At 35.8% G+C, this 20,923-nt stretch overlaps 1 protein-coding gene across 2 annotated transcripts in view; it reads left to right on the top strand.

Moving 5' to 3' along the window:
* The window catches only part of ALG3 (asparagine-linked glycosylation 3), a 178,727-nt gene that overhangs the window by 112,548 nt on the left and 45,256 nt on the right, over positions 1-20,923 (top strand). For both annotated transcript variants that reach the window (XM_089806855.1, XM_089806856.1), the window contains exon 9: positions 18,652-18,768. In XM_089806855.1, the coding sequence (XP_089662981.1) occupies positions 18,652-18,768 (117 nt within the window). The remainder of the gene's footprint in view (positions 1-18,651; positions 18,769-20,923) is intronic.

Genomic DNA, 20,923 nt, shown 5'->3' with positions numbered 1-20,923 from the left:
ATTATGATGCCTTAGTAACAACTATACATTGTAACAAGATAATACACTACAGATCTAGTCCTTAGTTGTAGATAGGCACACAAAGATATCAATTAGGCACAAGAGCTAGAACTAATTTCTATAAGGCCATAATTTGTTAATTCTAAAGCAAAATGATTGCTTGTACCACATGGTACTCTTGAAAAATTGTTACAAGAATATTCACATTTTGCAGGAGTCTAAGAGACTTCCCCTAAAAGGAGCAATCGACCACACTATTAATATTGTTCTTGTTATATCTCTTCATAATGTACCATTGTATTGGCAATCAATTCTTCAAAGTGACGAGATAAAAAGACAAAGTCAAGATTTATTGCCCAAAGGTTTCAGTAGAACAAGTATCTCCTTGTGATTCACCAATTTTGCCTGTGTTGAAGAAAGGTCGAACTTGGAGTCTTTGTATCAATTTTCGGGCTTTAAATAAGATTTCCATTAAAATTGATATCCTTTCCACGTATTGATGACCTTTTGGATCAACTTCAATGTGCTAAATTCTTCTTCCAAATTGATCCCAAAAGTGGATATCATCAAGTTAAAGTTTACATAGAGGACATATGGAAGAAGACTTTCCGAACCAAAATGGATCTTTTTGGAGTGGCTTGTAATCCCTTTTGGTCTCATGAATACTCCCATGACTTACATACAATTGATGCATGAGGTATTTTGTGATTGTTTGGACAGATTTGTAATCACCTTAGACGATATTCTCTTTTCTAACACTTCGAAAGCCCATCTTCAACATTTGGAACATGTTTGTTGCACACATAAATAGAACTATTTGTATGTCAACTTTCTTGAGTGTTCTTTTGGTCAAGCATCCATCTCCTATCTTGGATTCATCATTGATGCATGTGGCATTCATATAGATCTTGTGAAAGTCAAAGCTCTTTTGAAGTGGCCCACTCCTTCAAATCTCACTGAATTGAGGAGTTTTCTTGGTCTTGCTGACTTTTACCGCAAGTTCATCCTACATTATTTAAGACATTGCCACATCCTTGCACCAATTGACGTAGACCAATGTTGCTTTCAAGTGGACAAAAATTCACTCTCATGCTTTCAACACATTGAAAGGGAAATCTAATTCAGCATCTATTCTAGTTCTACTAGATCTGTCATAGGCTTATGAGATTGAGACAGATGCTTTGCTTAAAATGGCCATCTTGTGGCTTATCTCTCATAAACCTTTTATGCTACTAAATGAAACTACTCCATATCTGATAAAGAATTGCATGCATTGGTGTAACCCATCAAGTATTGGCGAGATTATCTTTTGGGGAAAGAAAGAGTTGTTCATATTGATCGTTGGCGAGATTATCTACAATTTTTTCAGTCTCAGAATAAAACTGAGGAAGCAAGGTATATGAAGTGTGTTTTTATCAATAAAAATCCTTCTTGGAGTGAGCACTGGATTTTTGGGTATGCTCATTCTTGATGTGGTGTTATAGTTCTCTCATTTTGAGTAAATGTACTTCTATTCAAATGAATCAGAATTCTGATCTTGTATATCAGTCATTTTATCTTTGCATTTTAATTTCTAAAGACATGCAATTTGCTTACCTAGCAACGTTTAAACTATCACTGGCCTGGAAACTTAAATCAAAACTCATTCCAGACAGCTCAAGAAAATTTCCAATGCTCAGATCTGGACTATGTTCATTCGATGTTGCTGGACAAGTTCTGCACATGATTTAGCCCAACTCTTGTTCTATTCTATTTGGAGATCTTTTGGTTTACCAACTAGCATTGTTTTTGATTGTGACTCACATGTTGCAGGCCATTTATAGCAATCTTTGTAGAAGACTTTGGGGAGTGCTGTTACATCCCAAATTTTGACCTAATTTAAATTTATTTAAAGCGGTTTGTGGATTGAATGGATTTTCTTTCATAATCATGTGAAAAGGGTGGTTAAATATATCCGTTGTATTCATTATGTTAACTGTTTAATGATGATAGTCCTTACTCGTTGTTTGTCATGTGATGATTAGTAGTTGCTTGATTTCGGAATTATGGTTAATAATTAAATTCCTTATCTATATTAATTGTTATTATGGATTTATCATGGACTTGTTATTATCGTGGAAAATGTTGCACGGGTGATTGCAGGAGAAGATGAAGGGGAGAAGCATTGCTAAATGGGATCAACGGAATGGGATACTAGTTTGGTCCAATTATCGGGTTGATAGGTATGACTTTTAACTGTCTTGGTAAGGACCTAGCGACTCGAACATCAAGATACAATCGATGGACATGCATGAGCTATTAAATAAACATTTAAAATATTAGTTATTTTTAATTAATTAAAAATAATGCATACCTCAAATGGCTTTTGATTGACTTTTTCACCGCATCACTATAATGTAAATGTATGTACGTGCACATAGATATAGAAATAAAGGTGACACCATAATATTATGTTTATACAAATTTTTATCTAATATGTACATTTAAATACATGTACAAGAAGATAAAATAATCTTTCAAATAAAGCATGTATTTAGATATACTTAATAATAGATATGACCTTGGATAAAATAAATAATATGATGCCACCTCATAAATACATCTACGTGCAAGTAGATAAATATATTGTAATTATCCTTGATTTATAACCTTCAAATCTTTTTCCATATTTATTCAAATTTTTGCTAGAAACTGAAATGCACATTTGGCATATTGGCATTCAAGAAGCCAAGTCTTTTTTTTAAAGTTACGGCTTCTTGGAAGCCAAAAGGTTTTTTGAATACTTCTTTAAATTATGAAGCCGTGAGAGGCCATGGAGTCTCATTCCTCACGATATCTCTTTGCATCATTCCTCATGTTCTTTCCCTCTGCATATTTGCTTGCCACGATTTGCACATTTCATTGAATACTTTTGCTGAAAGACGTGATTGGTAATCACATTGAGATCTGCGTTTGAAGTTATTTCCATGAAGGAATTGATTATTAGCGTCTAGCCAAGGCTCCAATACTTCTGAACTTGATAGATTATGTGGTTGACTTACCATATCCAATTGATGTATAATATGTTTTTATCAGATACCACTGCATTGTATTTACAACAGTAAGATACAGATTCTTGAAATGCCGTACAACATCCTTGTGTGATATCATCAGATAGTTCGTCCTTAAGTCAGAACTTCTCATGATAAGTCAAGACCAATTGTTCATGATATGATTTGACATCTTTATATTACTGCTGAATGTCAGAATCAAATGGTATTTATTTTGCAAGTTTTAAGATTATATTTCTCAGGTCACAAAAATGTGATATGTTGAAAACATGTAATATTCTTATATCAAGTTGATGATCAACAGATAGAGTTGATTGCTCTGAGATTCAAACATTTGGGACTCACTCGGCTGTATAGCTAAGGAAGAGGTGAGATAGAAATCTGCAATAACATGGAAATAAAAATCAGACATAACATAACAATTCTAAATTATTTTAAAAGAAAAATCATTTAATAGCTCATGCATGTTCATACTTATTGTTCCCCTATTGTCAAGTCGAGCAGTAGTGATTGGGTCATTGAACCCATTCGAAAACCTTGGCCAAGGTCGTTAAAGGCATGTTTGCCATCTATGATCACTTGATGTCAGTAGCGCCAATTATTCAGACATGTCCATCCATAACTGTGCGGACATTCTAAACACTAGAATGCTCAGGTGGCTGGATTAAAAGTATCCCAAGCCTAATCCCAGGGTAGGGAGGGCCTTTCTATTCAATAGATTGTGTGGGGATGAATATGGTCCGAGGTTGGGAGGTTAAGCCTAAGTCAATGCTTCTCCTCTTACCGAAAGTTGAGGCTTGCAAAACCAATTAAAGACTCACTAGTTACTTCTTGTATGTTTTTCTTTCTATTTCATGTTATGCATTTACTTTACTTGTATGCAAGGAAAGATAGTAAATCATTATTTCAGTTATTTCAATTGATTGTTATTACAATTATTTTAGATAAACATTATTATAGTTATTTCAGTTGATCATTGTTACAATTATTTCAATTGATCGTTATTACAGTTATTTCAATTAATCATTATTACAGTTATTTCAGTTGAACGTTATTATAGTTATTTCAGTTTGGTTTTGTTATCTCAGTTAATCGTTAGTAGTTAAAATCCGTTAATGTCTCATGAAAAAGAATTCAAGAGATTTTGTTTCAATAATTAGATTTGGAAAATTGGTGCAGGAGCACCCACAAAATATTTTGGACGTGATTTCTGCATGAAGAATTTATCCCGATTTTTTCATTACGATAAGATCTTTTCTTGGGATTTGTACAGATCATTGTGGGGTTATTCTTCCCCATTCTAAATTGATCTAGAGTATTCTGTAAGTTGTTCTTCCTATTTTGTAATAATCTAGAATGTTCCGTAGACTGTTTTAGTAAGTATAAATAGAGTTTTTAGGTTTAGGTTTAGGTTTAGGGCAAGTTTTTGGATATGAAATTACGAGAAGAAGAAATCTGTAAAAGAGCAAGTGTATATACTATTCATTTGATGAATTAATTAGAAGAATATTATTATCTATCTCTTTCTGGTGCTGGTTCCTTTTGTTTTTGCTTTCATTGAGTTGATCTTTGCATCATTTTTGGTATCAAAGCTTGGGGAAAGCTTCTGAGGCAATTAGATTTTATGTCTGGATTAGAGTCAGAAGCTGAAACATCAAACATGGTCTCCAATGTTGAACTGGCTAAGAAGATGCAAGAACATGAGAAAATCAATAAGTGGTTATTAGATGAATTTGAGAAGATGAAGGGCCGGATGGAAAAGACAACAAAGATTTCCTCAGAGCAAGAGGAAGAAGGTGAAGAAGAGGATACCTCTGAGCAGGAGGTGGTTAACTTAACTGCAGACCAAAGATACTTCATAGAAGCCCTTGAAAGAGTTCGCAAGAAGGATGCCAAAGGTGACCTACCCATCTTCTCGGGAAAGATGGATGTTGATGCTGTTGTGGACTGGATAGAAGCTTGGAACAACCATTTTGAATGTGAAAATATAGTAGAGAAGGACAAGGTAAAAATTGCCAAGTCAAAGTTGAAGGGACCAACCCTCACTTGGTGGAATTTCACTCAAGGAGAAAGGGTCAAAGAAGGTAAGAACATGATAACTACATGGGAAAGGATGTGTGCCAAGGTGAGAGAAACATACTTACCTGAGGATTATGAAATCCAACTTCATCAAAGGAGACAAAGTTTAAGACAAAAGGAGCTAGATGTCACTGCCTATACTGAAGAATTCCAAAAATTAAGCCTGAGGGCAAAGTAGAGTGAATGTGAAAGTGTAAAAATTGCTGGATATCTCAATGGATTGAGGTTGAACATTCAAGAAGAACTTAATTTATTGTGTCTTGATACAGTACAAAAATGTTATCAACTGGCATTGAAGGTGGAAGCCAAATTGAAAAGAAGGCAAGAACAAAATAGTAGAGAAAGAGGAAGAAATCAAAGGGGAAGAGGAAATTTCCAAGGAAGAGGACAAAACCATGAAGATCATAAGGAGATAAAGCAAGAAACCAGTCAAAACGAAGGAAATTTCAGAGGTAGAAGAGGCAATTCAAGAGGTGGATTTGGTGGTAGAAGGGCAAGTCCGATTATTTGTTTCAATTGCAATAAGGAGGGACATTATGCCTCTAGGTGTCCGGATAGAGAAAGTTCAAGTTCACAAGGTGAAAGAAGAAGACATTTGGTACAAGATGATGAATACTAAGAGAAAGAGATGGCTGACTCAGATAGTGTACCTGAAAGAGGAGAAAGTTTAATGATGAAAAGAACACTTTTGAAAGTGCCTACTACCATGGAACCACCACAAAGGAAAACTATCTTTAGGACTGCTTGCAAATCCAGAGGTAAGGTATGTAAAGTCATTATTGACTCAGGACCTACTGAGAATTTAGTTTCTCTTGAGATGTTTCAGAAGTTAAAATTTAGGAGGATACCTCATCCTTTTCCTTATAAGGTTTCATGGCTAACAAGTGTCAACAAACTCTTGTAAATGAGCAAGCATGGGTTGATTTTTAGATTGGGAAGTATAAGGACAGAATTTTGTGTGATATAGTTGACATGGATGCATGCCACCTATTATTTGGTAAGCCTTGGCAGTATGATTTGCAAGCACAACATGATGGAAAACTAAATATATACACCATCAAGAAGGATGGAAAGGTGATTAGATTGATTCCATTTGCTGATCATGAAGAAGTGGAAGAAAATAAAGAGAGGGAAGCCAAAATTATGATGGTTGATAAAAATAAATTCTTACGGGACATGAAGGATAAACCTAAAGCTTGTTTTCTTTTGCTGCCTAACCCACAACCACAAGAACCCGTTGGAAATGACTGAAAGGAGGCTGAAACAAAGAAGACGATTTCTAATGAAGTGAAAGAACTTTTGGCTAAGTATGAAGGTTTGATTTCAAAAGGTATGCCAAAGTCTTTACACCCATACGAGACATTAGTCATTGTATTGATTTCATTTCGAGAGCTACTTTACCCAATAAGGCTGCATACAAGATGACACCTCAACAAAATGAGGAGATTGCTAGACAAGTAAAGGAGTTACTCGATTCTGGCTCGATTATGAAAAGCATAAGCCCATGTGCTGTACCTGCTGTTTTGGCACCCAAGAAGGAAAGAACCTTGAGGTTGTGTGTTGATTCTAGAGCCATTAATAAGATTACAATCAGATATAGGTTTCCAATGCCAAGAATTGAAGATTTTCTTGATTTTTTGGGAGGTGCAAAGTATTTCTCCAAGATTGACTTAAAAAGTGGGTACCATCAAATAAGGATAAGAGTTGGAGATGAGTGGAAGACAACATTCAAAACCAATGATGGATTATATGAATGGAAGGTAATGCCATTTGGACTCTCTAATGCTCCTAGTACCTTCATGAGACTTATGAATGAAATACTCAAAGACTTCAATGGTAAGTTCATCATAGTATATTTAGATGACATATTAATTATCAGCAAGACAAAGGAAGAACACCTAGAGCACATTGATATGGTTTTGAGAAGACTTCATGAGGAGAAATTGGTAATAAATGTGGAAAAGTGTTTGTTTATGCAAGAGGAGCTGACATATCTTGATTTTGTGATCTCCCAAGGTAGCTTGAAGATGGATAAAGATAAGGTAAGTGCTATACTATCCTGGCCACCCCCAAGAACAGTTGGAGATGTTAGAAGCTTTTATGGTCTTGCTACATTTTATAGGAAATTCATAAGAAATTTCAGTTATATATGTGCTTCTATGTTAGAAACTATTAAAGGAGGAAGGAAGTGTAAGTTTGCATGGAGTCAATCAGCAAATAAATTGCTCAAGAAAAAGGCTAGTGAGCAGCCAATTCTTTCTTTACCTGATTTTAACAAAGTTTTCGAAGTAGAATGTGATGCTAGCAAGGTTGCTATAGGGGCAGTTCTTAGTCAAGAAGGAAAACCAGTGGCTTTCTCAAGTGAAAAGCTCAATAAAGCCAAGTAGAAATACTCTTTATATGACCTAGAAATGTATGCATTGGTTCAAGCTCTCAAAAGGTGGAGACATTACTTGTTGCCAAAGGAGTTTGTCGTGTATACTTATAACCAAGCATTCCATTTTCTGAATAGCCAAGACAAATTAAGTCATAGGCACATGAAATGGGTCGAGTATTTACAGGCCTATACCTTCACCATCAAACATAAGAAGGGGATACCAAACAAGGTTGCTAATGCTCTTAGTAGAAGGAATTTGACTGTCTCCCAGAGACATCTAGAAAGTGTGGGAATTGAAGCACTCAAGGACTTGTATGTAGCAGATCCAGATTTTGGCAACATCTACAAGGTATGTATGGAGTTTGGTGAAAGATACTATGCTGATTTTTCTGATTTTTTGATACAAGACAGACTTCTTTTCAAAGGAGGACAACTATGTGTACCCAGGTGCTCTATGAGGACAAACATTATCAAAGAGAAGCATAGTGGAACAATGGGTGGACATTTTGGTTTGGATAAAACCTTAGAATTAGTTAGAAGGTACTACTATTGGCCTAAACTTCAGACTGATGTTAGAAACTTTGTGGAAACATGTATGATTTGTCAAAGGGCCAAAGGAAGGACTACAAATGTAGGGCTATATCAACCTTTGCCAATATCATCTAGACCCTGGGAAAGCATAACGATGGATTTTGTAATGGGGCTGCCATAGACACAAAAGGGGCATGATAGTGTATTTGTTGTAGTAGATAGGTTCAACAAAATGGCTCACTTCTTACCATGTAAGTCGACCTATGATGCCTCTGATATAGCAGATCTCTTTTTCAAGGAAGTCATAAGGATTCACGGGCTACCTCTCAACATAGTTTCAGACAGGGATGTGAAGTTTGTAGGACACTTTTGGAGAACTTTATGGAGGAAACTTGGAACCAATTTATCATTCTCATCAGCCTACCACCCTCAAATTGGTGGCCAAACAGAGGTAGTTAATAGAACTTTGGGCAATTTGTTAAGAACACTCACAAGACAACATGCAACAAAATGGGATGTAATCCTACCCGAAGCTGAATTTGCATATAATGACTTCATCAATAGAAGTACAGGAAAGTCACCATTTCAAGTGGTGTATGGAATTCATCCTAGAGGGATTTTTGAGTTAAGAGATATGAGTTCACAGCAACAAGTTAGTGCCCAAGAAGAAGAATTTGCTACAGCCATAAAAGAAATCCATGATGAAGTCAAAGCACAACTCCAACAAACCTCTGACAAGTATAAGAAGCATGCAGATAAAAAATGGAGACACTTAGAATTTGAAGTGGGAGATTTAGTATGGGAAAATCTCAAGAAAGAGAGGCTACCAAAAGGTAAATCTACCAAGCTTATGTTGAGAAAACTAGGTCCTTGTCAAATATTGAAGAAGTTTGTAACCAATGCTTATGAGATTCGATTGCCACCTGAGATTGGCATTTCTCCCATCTTCAACATAGTAGACCTCACACCATTCAAAGCACCCACTGAAGAAATTGATACAGGACATATTGCTGATACAAAAGACATTCAACGTTTACCATTTAAGCAGACACCACAGCTAGAAAGGATACTTGACACCAAAGTCATAAAGCAGACAAGAGGAAAGGAGTCCAAGCAGTATTTGGTAAAACTTAGAGGTTATTCAGATGTAGATGTTGTGTGGATGATAGAACAAGATATCAAGAAGCAAGGTACCACTCAACAAGCGCTCATCTCAAGTGGGCATGAGATAAAATTTCCTGGGGAGTATGGTGCAGGAGCAGCTACATAAAATATTTCGGATGTGATTTCTGCATGAAGAATTTATCCCAATTTTGTCATTACGATAAGATCTTTTCTTGGGATTTGTATAGATCATTGTGGGGTCATTCTTCCCTATTCTATATTGATCTAGAGTATTCTGTAAGCTGTTCTTCCTATTTTGTAATAATCTAGAATGTTCTGTAGATCGTCTTAGCTTGTATAAATAGAGTTTTTAGGTTTAGGGCAAGTTTTTGGATATGAAATTACGGGAAGAAGAAATCTGTAATAGAGCAAGTGTATATACTGTTCATTTGATGAATTAATTAGAAGAATATTATTATCTATCTCTTTTTGGTGCTGGTTCCTTTTGTTTTTGCTTCCGTTGAGTTGATCTTTGCATCAAAAACTCTTTCTAGATCACCTTTATTTTGTCATGAAAATCCGTTTGTTACAAGTGCCCCTTAAATTTTCCACTGCCTCCCTTCCTCAGTTAGATGGTTAGACTGAAGTTGTGATTTGAATACTTATTGAGGATTTCAGACTGAAGTTGTGAATTGAATACTTATTGAGGATTTCACACCAGAGTTATCCTACCAAGCGGGATTCGACTCTAACCTACATATAGCATGCCTACAATCGAGTAGTTCACTCATCTACATGTCACACATCTTTTGAGGTATGCCTTGGTTTTTGGCCTTTGGCTCCATATGAGTTGCCTTTATCTCTGCCATCAACAACTACTGTGCATGTTCAGAAAGAGCAAGATAAGGCCCAAACCTTTGTTCAACATTTGTCGAATCTGCACTCCAAAGTTGTTAGATTCTTTAGAAGAGTCTATAAAAGAAAAAAAAACTTGGGGATCGCCATCGTATCTCTCATACTTTTCAAGTTGGGGATAAAGCTTTTCTATACTTGGACAAATATCATTTCTAGTGCAAGGTTAAGCCACTGTTATGGGCCTTAGACTATTCTTCGAGGAGTCTTAAAATGCTTTTCGACTTGACCTTTCAACTTAGTTGGGCATACATGATGTTGTTAATGTTGATCTTTTCAAGCACTCCAATGTGTCAACACTAGAATCTAAGCCTCCTGCCAACCACCCTACAGATGTTATTCCTAATATTCAGCTTCCACTTGATTCTGATAGAGTTTCTAATAAAGTCTCATTAGGCACGCAATCATTCCACCACTTCCTACTTTGTTGGCAAACAAGGTCATCTTCCACATCATATTCTTTGGATTTCTTAGCATCAACTATCTTAGGAGTTTCCTTAACTTTTGTGAGCATTGGAGTCCAATGCTGATATTGTTGAGAGAAATGATGAGGATTCACAGGTTATGTACAAGATATATACAAGTTATTGGAATGGTATTTCTTCTATTAGTATTAATCCTATGCAAATATTAAAAAGTAAAAGTTGATAGTTTAGTAAAATGTTAGTTTATTGGTTCTTATGATGTTAAGATGAGCTACCATATGATGATTGTATTTGTTAATTTGAGATATTGTTCTGCATCTCATGTTGAGAGTTGGAAAATACTTCTAGATCCTTTAGTTTGGGTATATTTATGCCTATATATTTGTAGTCTCTTCCTCACGGAGGCATATTGGAAAATTCAAGTTTTCAATTTATTTTATTGTAGAGATTATTGTTTTTTTCAGAACTTAAGGTATTTTGCCTACAAATTTAATCTAACTGTTGGTTTGTTTGCCATTTCCATATTAGTGATGTTTTCAAGTGAATGTGGAGTCATGAAATCAAGAAAATACAAGCACATTGCGAAGAAACATAGAAGAAATAGGAAAACTTATGCTCATGAATGACTTGCAATCATTACAAAATAGGGAAATAATCCTTATAATTGATATTTACTATAATATACATGTTTTTTTTTTTGATCAATAATTCGTAGTGTTATATTTATATGGAAAAATGTTACATAGAATTCCACCTAGGCATGACACATAAGCTGATTGCACAGTCAAAGCCCTAACCCAATACATTAGGATGCCACCTAGGCATAATACATCCGAAAATTCAAAACAAGCGAGAAATCCAAAAGGTGACCAAACTACAACATGAATCTAGAAGACTTCGCAGGATCACAGAGGCACCAAAATGTGATCTTGACCAAATCCAATGCAACGAGAATCAAAAAAATCTTGCCTGTGCCAATGCCCAGTCATTCTTTGAACCATTTAAATCGTCTTCCCGAGTGAGACTGGGGATCTCCATGGCCTGGCGCGACATCTTCCTCTTCTTGCTTCCAATGGCAACTATGTTGCTTGAGGGTTTTTAATGATGCTCCAACAGAGAGATATCCATGCCATAAGTGACCCTCCTTGAAGTCACTGTAGGAGTTTCTGCGATCATACACCTTTTGGCCTTTGTGTCATAGGCAACAGAGGATGAATCAAAGGGTGGTCAAATCCATATCAAGGTGTTGTGGAACAGATTGGCACGATTTTCCTTATCCTGAAGCTTGGCTCACCAAGGGGTCGAGCCAAATCAACAGACCGAAGAAGCTGGAGCAACTTACACCATCCCCATCGAACTAGTGGCATGTGTACCATTGGTGGGGCCACCATTGACTAGATCAAAGGGGGTTGCAAGTCCCCTTCACCCAAGCCAAACATTGTCCAGGGATGAACCCCCATACGCAACCTAACACCAAGGTCGACCCTCTGGAGGATGTCATCTATACCACCACCCCACTTCGGTTCTACAACTTCTTCGAACATGTTTGGCTTCATACTTCGAGTCCACCACCATAAGAGCCAAAGCAACGAACATGGAGGAGATGTCCAAGTTCGTGCAAGGCTTCCAATCGTTGGTCATGAAAGCTTCTCCAAACATCATGGTGATGGCATCCCAAAAAGATTCATCATTAGGGTTGAAAGCATTTTGAAGTCGCTTCACTGAAATGCTGCCATCAAAAGGTGGTATTTGGTTAGTCGTAGAAAGAGAGAAGTTTGTCTCCATCATTGGTCTACAAAGAAGAGCTTAGGTTACCAGTTGATCGTGCCAACTTCAAGCCACAATGTGGAATAATTAATGCTTCCCATCACTAGAAGCTTCCTTGGATTGAGCTAAAAACACCTGGTTTACACACTTCTTCGTACTAATCCCCTTTCACGAGCCTGAAAGGACCATATACTCCGCCTCTATTTCCATAAAGGGAGTTCCCCAATGAGTGCCCCCATCCTCGAGACTAGGCACATTTGCCACCTCATGATGTTTGCACCAGTGACATTCATTGGAATTCATTATGGAGACAATTGGGGGTGGTACTGGTACCCCTCACCCTACTCGATCATAAATCTAATTCGTGTGGGGGGATGGTACTAAAATCTTCCATGATTTCACAATTTTCATATGGGACTCTTGCCACCCCCATGTTTGAGTGTTTGTCAGCTAATGAGTTGGCTTCTCTATACACGTGTGATTTTGAACTCATCAAAGCTCTCAAGTAATGTCATTATCTGCTGAATGAATTTATCTTGGTATTGAGCCTCCAATTTTCCCTTAGCAATGCCATTGACCACTATTTGGGAGATGCCTTCTAGGTGCAGTTTTTGGGTCCCAAGGCTAATTCCTAGCATAACCGCATCCACCGCCGCCAAGCATTCAGCTTGATTATTGTGCCGTTTGCCACCCTTTTGGCATTGAATGCCAAAATGCTGCCATCCTCGGATATAGCAATGACACCCAGATGGTCCTGAGTTGCCTTTAGATGCTCTGTCAAAATTTACCTTTATCCTACTGGGGTCCGGTGGTGACCTTTCCGAAAGTTGCTTGCTTGGTCTTGATGCTAATAGAGAAATCAACCCCAAACTGCCCATGAGCGGGCCTATAATATGCATGTTTTTTATAAGATAGGTAAAATTGGTTTTGAATTGCCCAAACAGTTAAAGATCAGAAAAATGTAAACCCACAATGAGGCATTCAAATATAGCACCAACAACGAAAATAGCAGAATATAGGACAAAATAATGACAACCAATACAAAACTCCTGTATAATATGCATGTTTCATGACTTATTCCATTTGGATTTTGTTTAGACAGCAAATGAACACTTGAAAATAAAATTAATTGTAGTCACCCAATGTCCTTAAGTGAATTTCAATTTCTTAAACAATATGACTAATTGATGGATTTCAAAAGGTATTTATTTCTTCATTCCAATAAGATTTCTTGCTGCGATTTTTCTTAGTAGTATGTATCAATATTTTTATTTCACTAAAATTGAGGTTATTGCATTTGAGATTCATTATTCGTTGGACTAATTTAAACTTTTAAGGATTTGTTTGGTTTGTTTATTTAAAATATGCTAATTTCCTGGTTTTAGTACGAAAACCCAGTATATGGGCACACACAATTTTTTTGGGGTTTGGGTATGTTTGTGTTCATGTGTGTGTATATATATTTAAAGAAATATACAGAATTGTAAAACTAAATATACTTTTGATAGTTGATAAATAATATAGATAAATTCACACAATTATAATATCAAATTCTAAAATAATATATATTAAGATGGTAAGTTCAAAAATAAATTAATTTTTTTAATTTTTTGGTAGGTAAATTGTGGGATTGGGCCCACTCCTGATATAACAAAAAAGAAAAATAGACGATTGCTTTATCCCAAGCAATGTGAAGCACAAGGAATATTGTTCTAGCTGAAGAAACCTAAAGAGAGCTCAAAAACTTAAAAGTACACAGCAAAGAAAGTGAAATAAGAATAATACAGTTGTGACTCAACTGAACAATTAGTCACCACTTCAGAACTCCTCAATGAACCCTTTTACCAAGCTCCTTCCTCTTTCTTCTACCGAGGAGGGCATCCATCATCCATTGGGTGCTATCATCAACTACATCATGACCTTCGGTATACTTCTTTACTTCTGACTTTCGACCCGTCTGTTTTTAATAGAAGTAATAGGCCTAGAGATGACATTGGCAGTTTGAGAAATGGTGCAATGTTTCATAGGAACCCACCACATCAACTTCGTCAATATTCAGCAAAATTATCATCCAAATCTGCAATGTTTCGTCTGCTAAATAAAATTTGATAATAAATAATAATACTGAATAATAAAATTTAAAAAATAAATATAAGATGAAGAAATAAATAAATAAATTACAGGAGACAAAGTTGTAGAAAGTATATTCCCTTTCTAAAATAATATATAATAATAAATGACAATTAAAATTTGAAAAAATAAAATCTAAATTTAAATATAAGAGAATTAAATTAAAATATAAAATAAATAAATTAAAATATAATTAAGTTTAATGAATGGTCAAAAGACATGAAATGGAAAGTTGTGACGCCCTCAAACATGAGATATAAAAAGGAGTTTATAAATTCATTTTGAAGTGAAGAGCAAAAGAAGAGAAGCACATACATCAAGAGAGAGTGGCATTTAAAGATAGATTAATTAGTTGTTGACAAAATTATGTCTCTTTCTAATAAGATGCAACCATTAGATCTCATTGATATTTAATATGGATTGAAATTATTCACAAAGGGAATTAGGAGAAGAATATATATTTGGATATTCTTCATGGGAGTAATAAGTATGGAACAAGAGTTTATAATATATATATATATATATATTATGACGTTAGTTAATAAATTAAGTGATATATATTAAGAAAAAATATATAATAATAATAGGCTTATACATATTATATACTTGAATCATATAGGGAATATATAATTGAAATATATAGCTGGAAGATCTAATAAATTTAGAATATGAGCATTATTATATGTATATATATTAATTATTAATGTTAATAATAATGAAATCAGAATTATACATTGTTCGTATCACACACACATACACATTTATAGAAGATTTTAATGCTTACTTGGCCAATTCTTTAATCACTCACTAATATTATTAAGAGGATATGGAGTTTGTGAAGGGAGTGGCAGAGTAATTCGGTTGCATTTCAAGAGGGTTCCAAAATAGGTAAAATCCTTGAGGGAGCCTATTTGTAGATTGTTTTTGCACCATGGTCATAGTAGTTTAACCATTTGCTTAGGGCTAGTTATTAGAAGTGAAGTAAGGAAATGGGGATTATATATGTTAATTGTCAAATATATTATGAGTCATTGATCTAACTTAAATGAATAATAATTCATGTAAATCTGATTTATAATTAGTAATATAAACTTAGCTAATTCCTTGACTACTTGCTAATATGACCAAGAGGATTGGGAGTTTGTGAGGGGAGTCTCTGAGCAAGCTAGTCACATGTTTGAAGAGTCTTAACATGGGTGGAAACCTTATCAGAGCTCATGTGTAGACTGTTTTTGCACCTTGGTCACAAGAATTCTACCATCCATCATAGGGTTAGTGATTAAGAGAGGAGTAAGGAATTAAGGCTTATGTATTATAAATCAATGATTGTTTCTAAATATGGGGCTGTGAAAAATGAAGCGAGTCTTTGTCTCAGCCTCCCCGAGGTCATAAAGCTGGCAGATCCTATCCTCCCTAGCCAAATGGTGGTTGTGCCAAATGTGGAGCCTATATAAGTTAACTCTAAATGAACCAAGAGAGATACAAAGTGCATGAAACCAGCCATGCGATAGATACGAGGGGCTAACAAGGATTGTGTTCTGTAACTCAAGAAAATGCTCCACATAGAATGCCATGCTTGGACAACAACCCCATCCCTGCAAGGGGGACTTACCCAAATAGTGAGAATATATTGCCTTTGAATGTCCATCTTGATATGTACGTTAAGTTGTTTCCTGGGTGGCAAAAGATGAGATTGGGTATCTAGGGAATATTGGAAAGGGGGAAGGTGATTGATATCGATCGGACCCAGAAGAGTTGAGCGAGGCTTGAGTGAACCAACAACGAGCCCACCCATTGGAACCAATTTGTGCAATAGCCTCTGAGGAGCAATAGGCTAGGTATGTGTATTTGTGACCTCCCTTAGAAGATTTGCAAAGCACCATAGGCGATGTAAGAACTAAACCAGATCAAAGATAGTACCAACTTTAAAAGGATGGGCTCTGAACTCAACAAGGACAATAGTGGTGCACTATCTACATCTGATGATATGCCGAAGGAAAAGAGTTTGTACCCACTCCACTGAAGCCCAGTCTGACTCCAGTAAAGTCCTCCCCCAAACAACAGACCCATAGAGAATAGTCAGTTTAATCGAAGTGTCCAAAAGAGACAACTTGGACATGGTTTCTAGGCGGTGACGTCTGAATCACTGTATCTCAGCAAGGACCAAAGAGCCATAACCGTTGTTGATATGAGGCTGAACTGCCTGTCTCATTCTGAAGTGAAGGCCAAAGAACTTGACCCCCAAATATGTTGAGGAAAAAAGCAATCTCAATCTCCTTGCCCTTGAATAAGTAGAAGTCTGCTGAGACTGACTACCTGAAAAAAGAAGCAATTACACCATTCTTCTTATACCCAAAATTCATCCACTATAAGCCAATCGAGAAATTTGACAAGTGCTCCACATTTGGATTATTCTCTTTCATTAAACATTCAAATGCTCATCATTCAATGCTAGGAAGATAGACAGCCTTTAAAGGGGGCTTTTTATAAATTAAATTTACATGAAGTAGCAAGATGAAAACCAGGTTTTCCATGATTTGGAGGAATCATGTACAACTCAGGGTCAACAATGGGTTTCCTATCATCACTGATTAGCTATCAAACTGACAATATGATTGAACTTCTTGCCATGTGGTAAAAGCATCCAGATTGCCCTCTCTTAATTTATTATACAGCTTTGTGTGGAATGCAATTTAACACATCCTGAATATGATCGGAAACCATAAAACTCACAATGCTTTTTGACATTTCTGTTGATCCATAAGCCAACAATTTGGAAACAGACAAATAAATCATGATTTTGAGATGTCTCAAAAACTGAATACTCTATCAGCTCTGTAATGCATGTACCGATCTCCTCTCAAGGCAACAAACACAAAGAGACACAAAAGGGTGGAAAAGTATCACAAGCTGCAGGGCCTTCCTAAAATCATTCAAGTGAAGATCAAGTAAGAAAGAATGAAGCCTCTAAAATGTAGAATATATAAGTTTTTGCATATTTAACATGTCTTGTAAGCTGACACTTCGTTGTTCTTTTCCACTATGAGATATTCTGGCTTCAGAATGCACTCGCTTACTTCTCTTCTCATTTTTCATCCAATAGGCAAACCACTCTGATCAGTTCTGGTTTGCCTACTCTTCCCCCTCTTGGCAATTCCCATCATACTTATATAGGAAAGTGCAATGCTTCGATTGCTTTTAATCCATCTCATCCTCCCTGCAGGTTACCTATGGATCTGGAAAACATTGAAAATGCCCCTAAAAATCCCATTGAAAAGGGTATGGAGCACATGGTATACATTGTTACTGATGTATCCAATGATATAGAAGTCAGAGGAAAATAACAGTAGTGCTCATATACGAGGAAAATGTCATGCTATAGTGGTAATTGTATTTGGTAGGAGCAAGATGGAATTAAATTATTCTAACAATCTCTCAAATAAAATAACATTTACTGTACCCCAACCAAAATTTCGACTTTCTTCTTGGTATAAAAGAGGCTATAAAACTTCTCATCACTATGACCAACTGGTAAAGGCTCATGAAGGTAATGCCCAGAATACACAAGCCTACAAAAGTCAGATTTCTTATTTTGTAAATCCTGGTAGTGTTAGTAGTGGAGAAGGAATTCTTACGAGTGTTCATACTATTTTTTCAATGGATACTCCAAGTGAAAGAGTTGCTGCTTTTGTAGAACCAAAATCTGATTGCAATGTGAATCTCATTTTCTGGCTGTGTTGTGCGAAGTACACAAAAATTCAATGGTAGAAATTACTTTAAAAAAAAATTTAAGCTATCTTGGAAATCATGACGATATGAATATGTATATTTCTTATAAGCTACGCTTTTCTTCTTGCAATTCTAAATATTCTATTGATGTTTGTTATATCTTGGCATAACTGTGCATCTTAATGTTAGCTAATAGGGACTGAGTCTTATGTCACAACCTTTTTTCCTTTTTGATAAAATATTCAAAATTTATCAAAAGTAATTTTTTTTTGTGTGCATTTTTTTTCTGAACTTAATTACAGATGTCTGTTCACTTGCTTGCTTTACTTTACCTGGTTTAACTTTTCAATCTCATTTACTGCTTCTGGTCATCCATGGATATTAAGCTAGTTTCTTTCTTCTTTCTGCCATAAATTCATTTGATAAGTATTTATGGAGAAAATTGTCATTTTCATCTCAAATACTATCAGAGCCTTGCAAGTCCTTTCCTATTTTATGCTGATAATGCTTTTGAAACTTATGTGTTGTCTGAATGTCCTTTTTGCAGGTCTGTCAATTTCAAATTTGTCCCTGAATCGATTTTTGTATCAAAAGAATTTGCTATTGCTTTGCTGGTTGCCCATCTCCTCCTCCTTTTTGTCTTTGCTAGGTGCAAATGGTGCAGGTAATGTGCTTAGGAGCTCTACCGGACTGATTAATTCTATACTGCAAATTTCGCTCACGAGTCTAAAGCCTGATCCACATTATGAATTTTTCGTATTGCAATTTTTCTTAACACTCAAATAATTGAACTTTTTGATGGTATGATAGATGAAAAATCAGCCATGAACTTTTGAGCCCGTCTGTGTAACCCATCTTTGTAAGTAGTTATTGTTGTTGATAGGAACTCACTTTTCACAAGCTTGAATTGTTTAGATCATAGTTCAAAATCTCGTTCTTTGCTACTTATCGGCTAGGCAAAAAATAAAGATCTCGGCAAATATTGGAGATAAATTGGCAACTTCTTGGGAAAATATCTGGAATTTAAAAAATGACATCAATTTAATTAGAAATGCATTTTTTTGCAAAATTCAATAAGGATATGCATCTATGAGTCAGTAAATGAGTGAACAAGCCAAACAAGCAGATCTAGATATATATAAATGCAATATGTAACTAATTTGCCTCCTCATGTGGAATGTCGATGGCTGACAGCCATATTTAGAGACTCTGAACTCTAAAGCAAAATAGAAATAGAAAATTGTCTTTATAAAAAGATAAGCAAATACAAATGTCAAGTAAAATATGAAATTAATCTATATATTCCTCTTCCCAATAAAAAGAAAAAGAATTTAGAAAACTTACTTGTGAATCTGAAATCTGCCTCGAATCCACTTGTGATCTATCTACAAGGCTGTCAAAAACTATTTCTCTCTGCTGAAACCCTTCTCTCCTCCAAACACTCAAGATCACAAAACAAATAATGAATGGGCGAGTTGCTGGGTGTCCCAATTTTACTGGTGTCGCCCAAGAGAAGTAGTCAAGTTATTGCGAGAAATTCACGATTTATCACAGAGAAGTGGCCAACCTATCGGTGAGAATTTGAGGTCTTCTCGACTTGAATTTGTCAGCAGAAAACCTTAAGTTTTTTCGTTTTGGAAAAGTTCTTGTGAGAAGTAGAGATATCAGCCACTTCTTGGAGAGATTTTAATCTATGGTTTAGATAGTGGCAGTCAGATAGTGACAATTTGCAAAGAGTGTTTCATAAGGTGTGATACTTTCTAAAGGTTTAACAACTGAAGTTGAAGGCTAAGTGTTGTGACTCTGGGATCCATAATCAGGACCTGCTTAGCTTTCTGATGCATCTGGCAAAATGTTCGAAAATATTCTGCCCAGGGAACCATTCATTTCTCTAACTTCAGTCCACTGCTTCACCTCATTAGCATCAACTACTGCTTAGAAAACTATTTAAACAGATAACCACCCTCATGGAAAATAGGTCATGAAGATTGACTTGATTTTAACTTGGAACACACTGCTGGTTCCTGAAAAATAATATTATACGACGACACACTTCAAAACCAACTTCAAAAAAGTGAAAGTTATATATGGTTACTAGCTGAAATGCCCGCTTTTTTGGGGTTCTAGAAATGTAGATGCTAATAAACTTGCTGCTAAGCTGTAAAAGGTAATGGTTCTGTGCAAGATAGCTGCCAAATTGTCCAAAACAACCATTTTTCTGCAACCACTTGGTTGAGCAACAATTTAAACAAGCTTTCTATAACATTATTGTTTCAAATTGAGTGCATCCCAAACTAAGATCCAATAATTTACGCTTGTTGCATAACATTCCAAGCAGTTGTTGTAAGGAACTACATTCCATACATGTTTAACTCAATTGTTTATTCAGGTACTTCTATTGAAATAGGATAGGCATCTATCCATTTGGATAAGCATCTAACCATATGGGTTAGGCATCCATCTATTTAGGATATCATCTAATCGTATGGCTTAGGCATCAATGGAAAATAGGTAATGCTCTGGCCAAAGACTTGGATCGTAAGGAGCATCTAGGTCCTAAGTCACTCTCTAAAAACTACACTCCCCTACTGGGAGTGCACCAAGGTCGTTGTCCTTAGTGTTGATGCAAGTTTTGTGACCACTTCAACATGCAGGATGAAACGGTTAGTATCCTAGGATGAAAAATCAATTATTAAATCCTCTCTTGAATAAGGAAGTTCATATACTAAACAATGTATATGGATTGTATGATCAAATGAGACAATCCCAAGTTTCCTTCTTTGATGTGATTTGCTGGTAATCACTGTGCGCCTATGTTG

The sequence above is a fragment of the Cupressus sempervirens genome, chromosome 10 (genome assembly GCF_028749045.1).
Source record: "Cupressus sempervirens isolate cs-2001-9-10 chromosome 10, ASM2874904v1, whole genome shotgun sequence".
NCBI classification, from domain to species: Eukaryota; Viridiplantae; Streptophyta; class Pinopsida; order Cupressales; family Cupressaceae; genus Cupressus; species Cupressus sempervirens.
Note: the sequence above shows the minus strand (reverse complement) of the source record. Positions and strands in the feature narration are given on the sequence as shown.